General features: G+C 41.3%; 1 protein-coding gene across 1 annotated transcript in view; it reads right to left on the bottom strand.

The window, feature by feature from the left end:
• The window catches only part of LOC127570201 (tyrosine-protein phosphatase non-receptor type 3-like), a 143986-nt gene that overhangs the window by 39030 nt on the left and 89089 nt on the right, over positions 1-15867 (bottom strand). Inside the window, 4 exon segments of the mRNA XM_052015470.1 lie at positions 246-412; positions 3060-3216; positions 11245-11301; positions 14760-14843. Of these exon segments, the coding sequence (XP_051871430.1) occupies positions 246-412; positions 3060-3216; positions 11245-11301; positions 14760-14843 (465 nt within the window).

Here is a 15867-nt window from a genome sequence, read left to right as displayed (position 1 = left end):
ACAAACCATGTCAGCTACAAGACTTTCTTTGATCATTTTATAATGTTCACATCAAAAGCTATTCTTAAACAGACCAGGGCATAACTTGATGACATCTAGATTCATCACCCAGTTAATCAAACAAGAATGAAAACAGGAAATAAATATCAAGCAGCACTGCTTTACATTTGAATCTACTGATTTGGAGTAAACATAATGCAAATGAATAAATCACTTCAGAGTTAAAACAGACTGAACAAACTTACATCAAACTGATTTAGTATTGCTCCACTTTCAAGTCCTTGCCGAAGTTGAATCATTGATTCTTCTAATGAATCGCCATATTCAGCGCAATGGGGATATATGGAATTACTGGGAGAATGTTGGAAAGCTATTCCATCTTCCATCTTTTCCTCCAAATGACTGCTTGCAACTTGTAAAGAAGCAGCAACGAAAATGATTTTTTTTATATAAGATACACATAAAATTACCAACATATAAATTCATGATGTTGGTATAAATGCAAATAGAATACCTGCAGATATCAATACAAGGATGATTATGAAATTCCTAGATAGCTTATTCTTGGGTGAGTGAGGGACAAGAGAATAGAAGTTGATCCACATCTCATGTTTGCCTCACATATTCCACTTATATATACCTAGCATTCTGGAATGTAAACAGCTACTCCTATAGGCAAGCAGAGGCAATTCAAAAGGCCAAAAGACACTGTTATGCTGTTGATTCATGCTAAATCTTGCATAGATCAGCTCTCAAGTCCTCGGGGACAACCTGCTTAGCATGAATGCTAAGCAGTTTCCTGCTCCTTCAGCTCTGACCTGCCAACTTTATGCCCATTTCTGAAGAAACAGTCTAAAACAACTCCAAGGAGTTAGAAAATAGCTATTGAATAATAAAAAAACATGCAGGTGTTGGAAACCTGAAATAAAAAAATATATATGCTGCAAACACCCAGCAGATCAGGCAGCATCTGTAGAAAGAGAAGCATTTCAGGTCTGGGACCTTTTGCCACTCTACTCTGTCTGTGGCTTCTTAAATTATTATAATGAAGCCCAACACCTCGTCCTCTGTCTGGGCATATTGCAGTCTTCTGGACTCAATTAAAAATGTTAAAAACATAATCCTTTATCAGAATTGGCCATTCCTGCCTGTCATCATTTTGGCTCAGTTTTTCTTCTTCTATTAGTATAGTCTGGCCTGCTGGGTATGCCCTCACAGACTTGCTATTAGCAACGTATTACACAAAGAAGCTACTCTAGTTGTTATATTAACTCATTTGGTCTCACCCTATCAAAGATATTCTCTTTGTTCAAACATTCCTCCCGCTGCTGAAAGCTAACTTGTCTTCTCCCTTTCCTAGTTTTGATGAAGGGTCTTGGACGTTGAACATTAATTGATTCTCTTTCCAGATATGATGCCTGATCTGCTGATTATTTCCAGAATTTTGTGTTTTTATTTCAGAAAGGGACAATTCTCTGTTTACAGTTTATGTGCAGGTGACTAGGATACAAACCTTGCATACACACACAAATCACCATTTATGATTATTTGAACAATAGCAAAACCAGTTGCATATACAAAATTTATGATAATACTTGTTCAAGGGTTAAGTATTGGGGAATTGGATGACAAATTGCTTTTTCCAAGAGTGGTGGCAGAAATAAGGGCCATTAAGCTCTTGTCCTACAAAATTTTATTATTCCATTAAATCATAAAAATCCCATCACTTTGATTATTTTAAAAGGTATAAACACTAGTGTGATCATGAAATTACAAGACTAAATGTTTAGAGGAAAACATTTAAATTTTATATCATGCACACACCAATAAATATAGTTAAGCAAAAACAAAGGCTCAATCAACAAACGAAAATAGAATCCAAAACAATATTAAAAATCTATGTCAATAATAAAAATGACTGCACCTAGCATTTGTGTAGTTCAAAGCAAATTGAAAGCTTTTACTCATAAACATTTATAAGCATTTTACTGAAGAACCCATCTTATACTCTAGAAACCATTATGGTTAATGGAGTTATTGCAGAAAACAATGCAAAAGAAAACATGGAATATCAACATATTTGGGCACATCTTGGATGAATGTACACAGTTCAGTAGCTGGATGCATTTGCAAGGGACTAAAATGAATGCTTGGTTTGCACCAGTTAAAACAAACTTTCAAAGCTTTAAGCAAAAATGCACCTCAGAAAAGTGAGGAGCATTGTGGCTGAAGTTACAGCTGGCTGGAGGCAGCACTGGAATCGTGCAGGAAGTGATTCTGACCTGGGCAACAGTGCAAGAATGGTACAAGATTTCCATATGCTGCAACTGAGGAATCAGTAGATTTGGTGAAAGTAGGAGAAATGTTCAATATTTGCAGAGGTAATGAGGGGCTACCGATACCATTTTGGAGATCTGAGACACTCGGTGCCCCAAAAATATGGGCATCAACAATCTCAATTTCTAACTCAAAATGCCTAAAGCCATAATTGCTTACAAACATTGAAGCAGGTCCCTTAGCACCGTTTGCCAACACTCTGGAATCTTAGAAAGTCAATTTTTTTTCCTGTTTTCTGACTCAGTAGCCATTTATAATACCATCGCATTAATGGTGAAATATTTGATTCCTTCAAGATTCTGTTCCTAATCTCAGTTATTAAGAGCAGCCAAGCACAGATCAGACAACCCTACAGAGGCAGGAAGAATGACCTTCAGGTACACCTCCAAGAAACTGGCAAAAATTGCTGTTAGATTATACATCTTTAGGAAAGCAATGCCTCGGGAAGGATAACAGTAGAAGAAATTAAAAAGAAATGCAAGTTCTGACTTGCATCCACATCCATTAGCAGGAATGTGTTCATATCAAGGTCAGATCTGCCATGATCTTAAAAATGGCAGAACAGGCTCAAGGGGCCAATTGGCTTACTTCTACTTCTTGAGTTGTTACTGGTGTAAGCTGGCTTCTGCATTAAAAAATGAAAAATTCTTTTTCTAGGAAATAAAAACTATTCAAGAAGAGCAAAGTAAACATTTATAATAATAAGTTCAACAATTAGTTACCTTCACGTTTGACCAGAAGTACTAGTTCTCTGGAGTGTGATTCTCTGCTTGCTTTTATAAACATAACAACTTGGTCATGTGTATGTTCAGAGATATCTCTGCCATTAATCAACAAGATTTGATCCCCTTCATTCAGTTTGGGAGTACAAATGTCAGCCTACACAACAAACATCAAAATATTTCAAACAAAATCAAAAGATTTTGGAACTATGTTTATTAACAGAACGAGAACTGAATTGATTTAGTACAACAGCAACTTATGTGCTCCTTTTTAGTTTATGCAATATGAATTGATCCGTAATTATTTTATTTCACTGAACACAGATTTTGCTTCAACAATGCTCAAATATTAACAGTTGCTTTTACTCCAGGGAATTTTTGTCCCAAATCACCTCCTTAGAGAATAAAACATAAAATGTCAGCCTCTTTTGTGATTAATGAACATTTATCAGCTCAAGCAACTTGGATCCAGTATTTCCATGCAGATCAACTGAGCAAGCTGACTTCAATTCCTGTTAGTTTTCTTATGCTGCATTAAAAGTGTCTAGATATTAGTCCCAAATGGAAAAAAAACTATTAGCACTTATTTATCAGCGCAGCTGCTTCACCCACTTAACATTTCCAGTATTCAGTTGGAAGACAACCTCATTCTCCATTGGTACAGGATATCTATTCACCTTTTACTTTAAAAAAAAATCATTTTTTTAAAATGTGGGGATGGTTGGCAAAGCCAACAATTATTATCCATCCTTATCTGTCCCTTAAGGTGGTGGTGAACTACCTTTTTAATCCATTACAGATTTTCTGGTAAAGGTACACCCACACTGGTGTTGGGTGGGAGTTCTCAGATTCAGACCCAGTAACTAAGGAACAACGACACATTTTCAATCACAATGAAGCTCCACTAATATGGCACATCCCAGACTTTGGTGCTGCTGGACTAGCAGATTTTCTGGACTATTGGATGTTATTTGCATTATTACTCCAACACATTTTTAATTCACATTTCTTAATAAAAAAGAAAAATGAATTTTCCAGTGAACTTCAAGGGAGCATGGGAACTGAGGCCCTGGTACAAGAAAACCAGGGCCTTGGTGCGAGAAAGGGGCTTCGGAATCAGCACCTGGTGAGTTAGATGTTGGAAAACAAAATTATGAGAGGCATAGTAGAGTAGATAATAAGGAACTTTTCTTCACAGCTGAGGTTTCTAAGACCAGAGGTTATAGGATTAGGATGAGCAATAAGAGAGTTATAGGAGATTAGAGGAAGACTTTTTTCACCCAGGGAGCAAATGAAATCTAGAACTACCTGCCTGAGAAGATGATGGAGGCAGGTATTCTTCAGAATCTGATTTATTATCACTGACATAGGTCATGAAATTTGTTGTTTTGTGGCAGCAATACAGTGCGAAGACACCAAAATCTATAAATTACAAAAATGAATATACAGTGCAAAACAAAGGAATAATGAGGTCTATAACTAATGGTAACTAAACTATGGCTCTGTCAAACAAAATCGTGTAGAAATAAAAACAGAAAATGCTGGCAATGGGTTAGGCAGCATCTGCAGATTTTTTGATTTCTATAGAATGGAACAGAAGCTTGGTCAAGGGTAAAGACATTGTGCAGGAGAGATGAGGCTCAGCTGGAGATACTGGCAGAGTGAAATAATGCGAATCACAGTGGAAAGTGTGATTGACATAAAAAGAAGAGAGAAATGTCAAGGAATAAAAGGCATGAGTTGGAAATGAACCACATGAAGATAAAGAAGGAAATACAATTTGCAAACAAGTTGATCATTTTTTTCAGCTGGTGTTTGAGAAAGTAGCACCAACAGTCATCAATAATGACAGAAGCAGCAGGGGTTGGGATAGGGTTTAGGAGAGGTTTAGAGGGATATAGTCCAAATGCGGGCAAATGGGACTAGCTCAGGTAGGCAACTTGTTCGGCATGGACAGGTTGGGCCGAAGGACCTGCTTCTGTGCTGTATGATTCAATAACAGAAATGAAGTACTTTCAACAAATTTCACAAAAAGTTGGCTTCAAACTTTACAGGTGATATTAACAATAATATGTATTGAAGCGAGAAGAGTCAAAAGAAAAGTTGTTCAATACAAATAAATTTCAGTCAGTGGAATGTGGCAACGGTTAAGGCCTGTTGGGAACCAAATAGAGATGCCACATATTTTCCAATGAAGTACAACAATGTAGAGTGACTGGATGCCTGTGGTGGATAAGGAGCACTTAGGGTCAGGAAACAATTCAAGAGGATAAGATGTGAAAGAATAGGGCCTATCAAGTGCAGTAGTGGGAAAGTGTGTATGGATCCGGAAGAAATGGCGGAGGTACTTAATGAATACTTTACGTCAGTATTCACTACGGAAAAAGATCTGGGGGATTGTAGTGGGGACTTGCAGCAGGCTGAAAAGCTTGAGCATGTAGATATTAGGTAAGAGGAGGTGCTGAAACTTTTGGAAAGCATCAAGTTGGATAAGTCGCTGGGACCGGAAGAGAGGTACCCCAGGCTGCTGTGGGAGGCGAGGGAAGAGATTGCAGAGCCTCTGACGATGATCTTTGCATCGTCGATGGAGATGGGAGAGGTTCCGGAAGATTGCAGATGTTATTCCCTTATTCAAGAAAGGGAGTAGGGATAGCCCAGGGAATTATAGACCGGTGAGTCTCACCTCAGTGGTTGGTAAGCTAATGGAAAAGATCCCGAGAGGCAGGATTTATGAACATTTGGAAAGGTATAATATGATTAAGAAAAGTCAGCATGGCTTTGTCAAGGGCAGGTCCTGCCTTATGAGCCTGACTGAATTTTTTGAGGATGTGACTAAGCACATCGATGGAGGGAGAGCAGTAGATGTAGTGTATATGGATTTCAGCAAAGTGTTTGATAAGGTACCCCATGCAAGGTTTATTGAGAAAGTAAGGAGGCATGGGATCCAAGGGGGCATTGCAGTGTGGATTCAGAACTGGCTGGCCCACAGAAGGCAAAGAGTGGTTGTTGAAGGGTCGTATTCTGCATGGAGGTCAGTGACCAGTGATGTACCTCAGGGATCTGTACTGGGACCCTTGGTCTTTGTGATTTTTTATAAACGACCTGGACGAGGAAGTGGATGGGTGGGTTAGTAAGTTTGTGGGTGACACAAAGGTTGGGGGTGTTGTGGATAGTTTGGAGGGCTGTCAGAGGTTACAGAGGGACATAGATAGGATGCAAAGTTGAGCTGAGAAGTGGCAGATGCAGTTCAACCCAGATAAGTGTGAAGTGGTTCATTTTGGTAGGTCAAATATGATGGCAGAATATAGTCTTAATGGTAGGACTCTTGGCAGTGTGGAGGATCAGAGGGATCTTGGGGTCCGAGTCCATAGGACGCTCAAAGCGGCTGCGCAGGTTGACTCTTTGGTTAAGAAGGCATATGGTGTATTGTCCTTCATCAATCGGGGAATTGAATTTAGGAGCCGAGAGGTATTGTTGCAGCTATATAGGTCCCTGGTCAGACCCCACTTGGAGTACTGTGCTCAGTTCTGGTCACCTCACTACAGGAAGGATGTGGAAGCCATAGAAAGGGTGTAGAGGAGATTTACTAGGATGCTGCCTGGAATGCGGAGCATGCCTTATGAAAGTAGGTTGAGGGAACTTGGCCTTTTCTCTTTGGAGGATGGATGATGGAGGATGAGGGCAGACCTGATAGAGGTATACAAGATGATGAGAGGTATTGATCAGGTAGATAGTCAGAGGCTTTTCCCCAGGGCTGAAATGGTGGCCACAAGAGGACATAGGTTTAAGGTGCTGGGGAGTAGGTATAGGGGAGATGTCTGGGGTAAGTTCTTTACTCAGAGAGTGGTGAGTGCGTGGAATGGGTTGCCGGCAACGGTGGTGGAAGCGGATACGGTAGGGTCTTTTAAGAGACTGTTGGATAGGTACACGGAGATGAGAAAAATAGAGGGCTATGGGTAAGCCTAGTAATTTCTAGGGTAGGGACATGTTCGGCACAGCTTTGTGGGCCGAAAGGCCTGAATTGTGCTGTAGTTTTTCTATGTTTTATGTTCTAGCTGAGGACACCAAAAGAGAGAAATATTGAAACAATAATATTAGGAGGAGGATTTAGCCACTTGGCCTGACAAGCCTGCCCTGCCATTCCATAAGGTCATGGCTTATTTGATTGTACTTACAATTCCATATTCCAGTGTATCTGCTGCATTCTATCATCTCCTTATCAAGTACCCAGTTACCTCTGTTTTAAAAAGTATTAACAAGACAGGAGAAACAAGGGAGTGAGGAGAGTTGAAGAGCAATAGTGACAGGGAATTAAACGGTCAAGGAGACTGTAGATGCGAGTTCAGGATTATGTTGCCTCCCTGATGGCAAGGTCAAGGACGTCACTTAATGACTGCAGAACATCCTGAATGGGGAGGCTGAACAGCCAGGAAGTTATGGTCCTTTTGTTATCAAAAACAATTGTAGAAAGAGGAGAGGTCCTGCAGGCAGAATCATAAAGCTCGAGGTTACTAAAAATAGAGCAGATAGACTGGAGAGGAAGTGTAGGAAAGAAGGCTTTAGATCCAGTGGAAATGGACCATTTCTGGGAGAGGTGGGACCTTGACAAGCCTGATGGATTGTACCTCATCAGGTGTGGGTGCCTGCCAGTGCTGCTGGGGAAGGCATCAATGAGCTTGGGAGAGGATGGGAACCAGAGGACAGAATCAGAAGGGAAAAGTGATAAGTTGTATATTGAAGATGGGGAGTCAGGTGAAGGCATATTTACTGAGGCAACAAGAAAGGAAATGGCACCAGAGTGCCAATAATTGGAGCCTAGTTGGAAGGAGCAGAGTATACAAGCATAGGAATGCATTGGATTCAGAGAGTGGGAGTTGTGCAGCATAGAAACAGGCCCTTCGGCCCAAGCTGACCAAGATTTCCATATAAGCTTATAAGCTAGTCCCATTTGCCTACGTTTGGCCTGTATCCTTCTAAACTTTTCCTATCCATGTACCTGTCCAAGTGCCTTTTAAATGTTGTCAATACCTCAACCACTTCCTCTGGCAGCTCATTCCATATACTGACTACCGTCTGGGTGAAAATATTGCCCCTCAGGTTCCTATTAAATCTCTCCCCTCTCACCTTAAACTCATGCCCTCTAGTTCTTGATTCCCCAACCCTGGGAAAAAGACTGTGCACATTGACCTATCCATAGTCCTCACGATTTTATAGACCTCTATAAGATCACCCTCATTCTTCTAAGCTCTAATGAATAAAGACCCAATCTGCTCAACCTCTCTCCATAACTCTACCCCTCAAGTCCTGGCAACATCCTCGTAAATTTTCTCTGCACTCTTCCTGTTTAATGGCATCTTTCCTATAGCATGGTGACCAAAACTGAACACAATATTCCAAATGTGGCCACCAACATGTTGTACGACTGCAAATTACATCCCAACTTCCATACTCAATGCCCCGAATGATGAAAGCCAACATGCCAAAAGCCTTCTTTACCACCCTGTCCATCTGCGATGCCACTTTCAGGGAACCATGTACTTGTATTTCTAGGTCCCTCTATTCTGCAACACTGGGAGTTACCATTCACTGTGAAAATCCTACCCTCATTTGTCTTCCCAAAATGCAACACCTTGCACTTATCTGAATTAAACTCCATTTGCTCACTTACCCAGCTGATCAAGATCCCTCTGTAAATCCTGATAACCATCTTCACTCTCAACAACACCACCTATTTTAGTGTCATCTGTAAATTTACTAACCGAGCCTTGTAAGTTCTCATCCAAATCATTGATAAAGATGACAAATAGCAATGGGCCTAGGACCAACCCCTGAAGAGCACCTCTAGTCTGAAAAACAACCTTCCACCATCACCCTCTGGTTCATACCATCAAGCCAATTATGTATCCAATTCAATGTAACTTTCCATAGCAGCTTACCATGTGGAACCTCAAAGGCCTTGCTGAAATCCATATAGACTATGCCTACTGTCCTGTCCTCATTGACCTTCTGGCTACTTCTTCAAAAAAAAAACTCAATCAAATTCGTGAGACAGAGACAGAATATCTCTAACACTCCCTCCTTCCTGACACTGACATATTCCAGAATATCAGCACACCCCTCCCCTAACTCTCCATCATCTACATACTTCTCACTGGTGGATACCAATGAGAAGTATTCATTAGGATCCTGCTCATATTCCTGGCTCTACATATAGATTTCCCTTTTGGACCCTGAAGGGACCTGCTCTTTCAACAGCTACCCCCTTACTTATAAAAGGTTTTTGGATTCTTCTTAATCCTTTTTGCCAAGACCATGTCCTCTCTTTGCCCTTCTCATTTCTTTAAGTTCTCACCTACATCCCCTACAAACCTCAAAAGGACTCACTTGATACTGAATACCTATACCTGACATATGCTTCCTTCTTACTTCTGATCAAATCTTCAATTTCTTTTGTTAACCAGTTAGAAAACATTATAAAGATAAAACTAAAGGCATTTTATCTAAATGCATACAATATTCATAACATGATAGATGAGTTGACAACACAATAGAAGTGAGTGAGTATGATCTGAAAGCCATTTTAGAGACATAGTTGCAATGTGACCAGGGCTAAAACTTGAGTATTCCGCAGTATTTCACATTTTAGAAAAAACAGGTAGAACAAAGTGGGGTAAGTCCGTTCATCTAGGATGAGATCACTAGCGAGGGTACAGCTCCTCCCCTTTTACACAACTGACTTATGGATACCCCATACATATGAACAAGTGTTTGGGAGACCAGTAGATGGACGGGGATGGACTTGTTGGCTGCTGCGTGGCTGAAAGCACCTTCCACCAGGTAGGAATGGGGTATTTCCATATGCCTTTTCTCCTCACCCTGAACCACAACAGTTGGGAGCTGGGTCAAGCTGAGCAGAACTGGGAGAACTGCGCAGACTTACTCGCTCACTCACCAAGGCCAGCTGGTGGCCACTTTTCCTGCACCTGCTTGGTCTTCTGTCACAGCTGTTTCTGCAATCCTCTCCCACGCACAGTTTTTTTTCCCCTTTCTGACTTACAAACGGTTTGGGTTACAAACAATTCTCAGGAATGGAACTCTGTTGTAACCTGAGAAATGCCTGTAGTACATAGCGGCCCTACAGTAGCTGTACTGCAAGACAGAGTATACTTCAAAAAAAATAAAGGGGGCTTGAAAGTACCGTAATAATCAGGTTCATGGAGTTTATCTGTGACAATTTCTTAAAGCAATACATTGAAGAACCAACCAGGAAGAGGGTTTTTTTTAAATATAAAAAGACCTGATGTTGTGTAATGAGGTAGGATTAATGAATGACCAAATCAAATTCTTGGATTTCTGGCCAGTTTACCCATTCCAGAGAGAACTAGGAGTCCAAGTCCATATTTCACCAAAAGTGGCAACACAGGTCAATAGGGTGGTGAAGGCAGCATATGGCATGCTTGGTTTCATAGGTTGGGGCACAGACTATAAAAGTTGGAACATTACGTTGCAACTTCACACATCACTGGTTAGGTTGCACTTGGTGCATTAAGTGCAGCTCTGGTCACCACACCATAGGAAGGATGAAATTGCATGGAAGAGAGTGCAGAGGAGATTCACCAGAATGTTGCCTGGATTGGAGAATTTCAGTTATGGGGAGAGATTGGATTGGCAGGATCCTGGATGGAAGGAGGCTGAGGGGTGACCCGATGCAAGTATAAGATTATTCGAGGCATAGATAGATAGTCAAAATCTTTTTCTGCATGGTAGGGGTATCAAGAATAAGAGGACACAGATTTAAGGTGAGAGGGAGGAGTTTTAAAGGGGATCTAACAGTATTTTTTTTTGAAGACACAGAAAGATTGATGTCTGGAAATGCACTGCCCGAGATAGCGGTGAAATCAGATACAATTACTATGTTTAAGAGGCATTGAAACAGACACTTAAATAGGCAAGGCATGGAAGGATATGGCCTTATTGCAGATAAATGGGATTAATGTAGGTGGGCAAAAAGGTCAGGATGGACATGGTGGACTGAGGGGCCCATTTTTGTTCTGTATCATTCTGCACAAGCAATGAACAAGTTTACTTTGGTCCTTTAACAACAAACAGAAACTGTGAAAATACTTTGTTACTTATGTACAAATCAAGCACAGATTTATGGAAGTTAAAAAGAGGTTTTACTCACAGGTGACCCTGAGCTTACTCTTGAGACAATAAGAGGCATTTTCTGATCGGCTCCACCCTGCAAGTGGAATGAGTGGAATATGTGAAGACAACAGAATTGAGAAGCTTTAAGAATATTACATGCACAAAGCTGTAGTTCAATACAATCCATATTTTATTCGTCTTCCACAGAAAAATGAATTATCTTTTTTTTTAAAAATCACTTTGCATTCCAAAATATTTTTGAAAGTGTACTGTTAACATCAGAAAAAGATAGAAATGGTTAGGTTGTGTATTTGAATCCAAATACTTAATTGGTTTAGTTGAATGAGTAACCTACAAGAGAAATACAAGATTAATTAACCACATTCACTGGATATTCAATCCTGCAATGATCTGTCAAAGTTTCAGGGCGAGATCCAGTCCAAATGAAGGGTCTCGCCCCGAAACATCAACTGTCCATTTCCACCCACAGATGCTGCCTGACCTGGTGAGTTCCACTAACATGTTATGTATTGCTACAATAAGTCTTGCAATTAACACATTACATCAAACAAAAAAAAACAGATGCTTAATATAATGTTGTAGTCAATATCAAAACCAGTGATACTGAATATTGCTGGATTTCAGTATTTTAAAAGGGATAGGGAGGGGGGGAAGAAAAGGAGGAGGGGTGGCATTACTGGTCAGGGATACTATTACAGCTGCAGAAAGGGTGGATAATGTAGAAGGATCCTCTCTAGAGTCAGTATGGGTGGAAGTTAGGAACAAAAAAGAAGCAGTTACTCTACTGGGAGTATTCTATAGGCCCCCCGGTAGCAGCAAGGATACCGAGGAGCAGATTGGGAGGCAGATTTTGGAAAGGTACAAGAATAACAGGGTTGTTATCATGGGAGACTTCAACTTCACACGTATTGATTGGCACCTGCTTAGTACCAAAGGTTTAGATTGGGCAGGGTTTGTAAAGTGTGTTCAGGACAGATTCCTGTCACAGTATGTTGACAGGCCAACTTGAGGGAATGCCATATTAGATCTAGTATTAGGTAATGAACCGGGTCAAGTGACAGATCTCTCAGTGGGTGAGCATTTGGGGGACAGTGACCACTGCTCCCTAACCTTTAGCATTGTCATGGACAAGGACAGGAGCAGAGAGGACAAGAAGATATTTAATTGGGGAAGGACAAATTATGAGGCTATAAGGCTAGAACTTGCAAGTGTGAATTGGGATGACATTTTTGAAGGGAACTGTACTATGGAGATGTGATCGTTGTTCAGAGATCTCTTGCAGGATGTTAGGGATACATTTGTCCCGGTGAGGCAGAGCAGGAATGGCAGGGTGAAGGAACCATAGGTGACAAGAGAGGTGGAACAACTAGTTAGGAAGAAGGCGGCAGCATACATAAGGTTTAGGAAGCAAAGATCAGATAGGTCTCTTGAGAAATATAGGGTAGCGAAGAAGGAACTTAAGATAGGGCTGAGGAGAGCAAGAAGGGGACATGAAAAGGCCTTGGCAAGTAGGGTTAAGGAAAATCCCAAGGCTTTTCTCGTTTATGTGAAGAGCAGAAGGATGACGAGAGTGAAGGTTGGACCGATTAGGGACAAAGGTGGGAAGATGTGCCTGGAAGCTGTGGAAGTAGGTTAGGTCCTCAATGAATACTTCTCTTCAGTATTCACCAAGGGGAGGGGCCTTGATGACGCTGAGGACAGTGTTGGTAAGGTTAATGTTCTGGACCATGTAGATATCAAGAGGGAGGATGTGTTGGAGCTGTTAAGAAATATTAGGACAGATAAGTCCCCGGGGCCTGACAGAATATTCCCCAGGCTGCTCCACAAGGCGAGGGAGGAGATTGTTGAACCTTTAGCTAGGATCTCTGAGTCCTCGTTGTCCACGGGAATGGTACCAGAGGATTGGAGGGTGGCAAATGTTGTCCCCTTATTCAAAAAAGGAAGTAGGGATAGACCAGTGAATTATAGACCAATGAGCCTTACGTCTGTGGTGGGCAAGCTGTTGGAAAAGATTCTTAGAGATAGGATCTATGAGCATTTAGAGAATCATGGTCTGAGCAGGGACAGCCAGCATGGCTTTGTGAAGGGCAGATCATGTCTCACAAGCCTGATAGGGTTCTTTGAGGAGGTAACCAGGAAGATTGATAAGGGTAGTGCAGGAGATGTGGTCTACATGGATTTTAGTAAGGCATTTGACAAGGTTCCACATGATAGGCTCCTTCAGAAGGTCAGAGGGCATGGTATCCAGGGAGGCTTGGTCGTGTGGATTCAGAATTGGCTTGCCTGTAGAAAGCAGAGGGTTGTGGTGGAGGGAGTGCATTCAGATTGTAGGGCTGTGACAAGCGGTGTCCCACAAGGATCGGTTCTGGGACCTCTACTTTTCGTTATATTTATTAATGACTTGGATGAGGGGGTGGAAGGGTGGGTTGGCAAGTTTGCAGATGACAAAAAGGTTGGTGGTGTTGTGGATAGTGTGGAGGACTGTCGAAGATTGCAAAAGGACATTCATAGGATGCAGAGCTGGGTTGAGAAGTGGCAGATGGAGTTCAATCCGGAGAAGTGTGAGGTGGTACACTTTGATAGGACAAACTCCAAGGCGGAGTACAAAGTTAATGACAGGATTCTGGGTAGTGTGGAAGAGCAGAGGGATCTGGGGGTTCATATCCACAGATCCCTGAAAGTTGCCTCACAGGTGGATAGGGTAGTTAAGAAAGCTTATGGGATGTTAGCATTCATAAGTCATGGGATCAAGTTTAAGAGCTGCGAGGTAATGATGCAACTCTACAAAACTCTGGTTAGACCACACTTAGAGTACTGTGTCCAGTTCTGGTCACCTTATTATAGGAAGGATGTGGAGGCGTTGGAAAGGGTGCAGAGGAGATTTACCAGGATGCTGCCTGGTTTAGAGAGTATGCATTATGAGGAGACACTAAGGGAGATAGGGCATTACTCTTTGGAGAGGAGGAGGATGAGAGGAGACATGATAGAGGTACACAAAATATTAAGAGGAATAGATAGAGTAGCCAGTGCCTCTTTCCCAGGGCACCAATGCTCAATACAAGAGGGCATAGCTTTAAAGTAATGGGTGGGAAGTTCAAGGGAGATATCAGAGGGAGGTTTTTTACCCAGAGTGTGGTTGGGGCATAGAATGCACTGCCTGGGGCAGTAATGGAGGCAGGTACATTGGTCAAATTCAAGAGATTGCTAGTTAAGCATATGGAGGAATTTCAAATAGAGGGATATGTTGGGGGAAGGGGTTAGATAATCTTGGGCGAGGTTTAAAGGTCGGCACAACATTGTGGGCTGAAGGGGCTGTATTGTGCTGTACTTTCTATGATTCTATGAAAAAATAACTTTAGCTTGCAGCCTACAAGCTAAAAACAATGCTAGATAACAGGAGGGGTGCTTGTTTTGAGCACCAAGTCACGTCATTCCATAACAAGGAAGGTTATTTTGCATAATAAGCTTTATGTTTGTTAACTGATAATAGTACAGATTTTTTTTTAAAAAGGTTAAATTTATTCCATTTGCCTTTAAATTGAAGCCAAACTTTCCTTCTTCATCAGGAATCATTCGAACCAAAAGCAAGTCACGTTGATGGCTTACTGAATCACTCTGGAAAGCAAGAACAACTTTATCATGCAAAGATACAAATAAAGTCTCTCAATTTGCACAAGACAAATGTGCTCATAATTGAGCTACACTCCACAGGTGAGAAAGCACAATTGTAGTTTGATTCATTATGTTTAATCTTAACTTGAACATGCACATGCCCTATATTCAAGAGGATACTCACTCCAGTGATTGCAAACTCACCGGAGTTTAGAAGAACGAGCAGATCTCACAAAGATGTAACAAGATGGGTAAAGATTATGTCCATCATTTGTCTAGATGGATGGAATCCATATTGTAGGAGCTGCTCTTCAGCCACTGAAAGGCAATGTTTGAGAAAGACCCTGGCAATGACTTTCCCTGTGGCAGGTGGCTTTGTAGTTTTAAGTAGATTTGTCTCCTTTCTCAAGTCCCCTGGCATGTCCACATCCAGAAAGAGGAGAACATGAATTTGTGACTGAAAGTTCTTCACCACCAGATTTTGCAACTCAGCAGCAAGCCTTAGCTGGAAACAGGGGTAGAATGTGGCTGGAAGTGTATCCAGAGACACAAGACCTGATACACAGGACATGAATGTAGACTTTGATGATACAGCTTAGAGCTTTGCATTGAGCCTGGTGGCCATCATTTCCAGTATGGAAGTGATAGCAAACTCCTTTTCAACATTAGGAGCAACTGACTGCTGATACCTCTGTTTCCAATGCAGCACAGTAGATTCTGTTCAAATGTACAAGTACTGCAATGGAACCTCAAATTTATATTATGTAGTACAGCTTGCTTCTATACAAGTGGGATTTCTATTAATGTGACTCTGCATTCTATTCTACAACTGTACCACTGCCACTTTGGGCAAGCCCTTGGTGTAGCCCGTCAGCTAGCTAGGCTCGTGGCATGGGGGCATAAACTCTGTAGTAAGTGATCAAAGGCGACTCCTGGGATGTTGATAGTTGGGAATCAACAAAGGTAATGAAACTGAATGTCAAATGGAATTGGCTGGATGCTCTTGTTGGAGAAGTTTATTATCTCA

The sequence above is a fragment of the Pristis pectinata genome, chromosome 5 (genome assembly GCF_009764475.1).
Source record: "Pristis pectinata isolate sPriPec2 chromosome 5, sPriPec2.1.pri, whole genome shotgun sequence".
Lineage (NCBI taxonomy): Eukaryota > Metazoa > Chordata > Chondrichthyes > Rhinopristiformes > Pristidae > Pristis > Pristis pectinata.
This window is presented reverse-complemented; position numbering and strand designations above follow the sequence as displayed.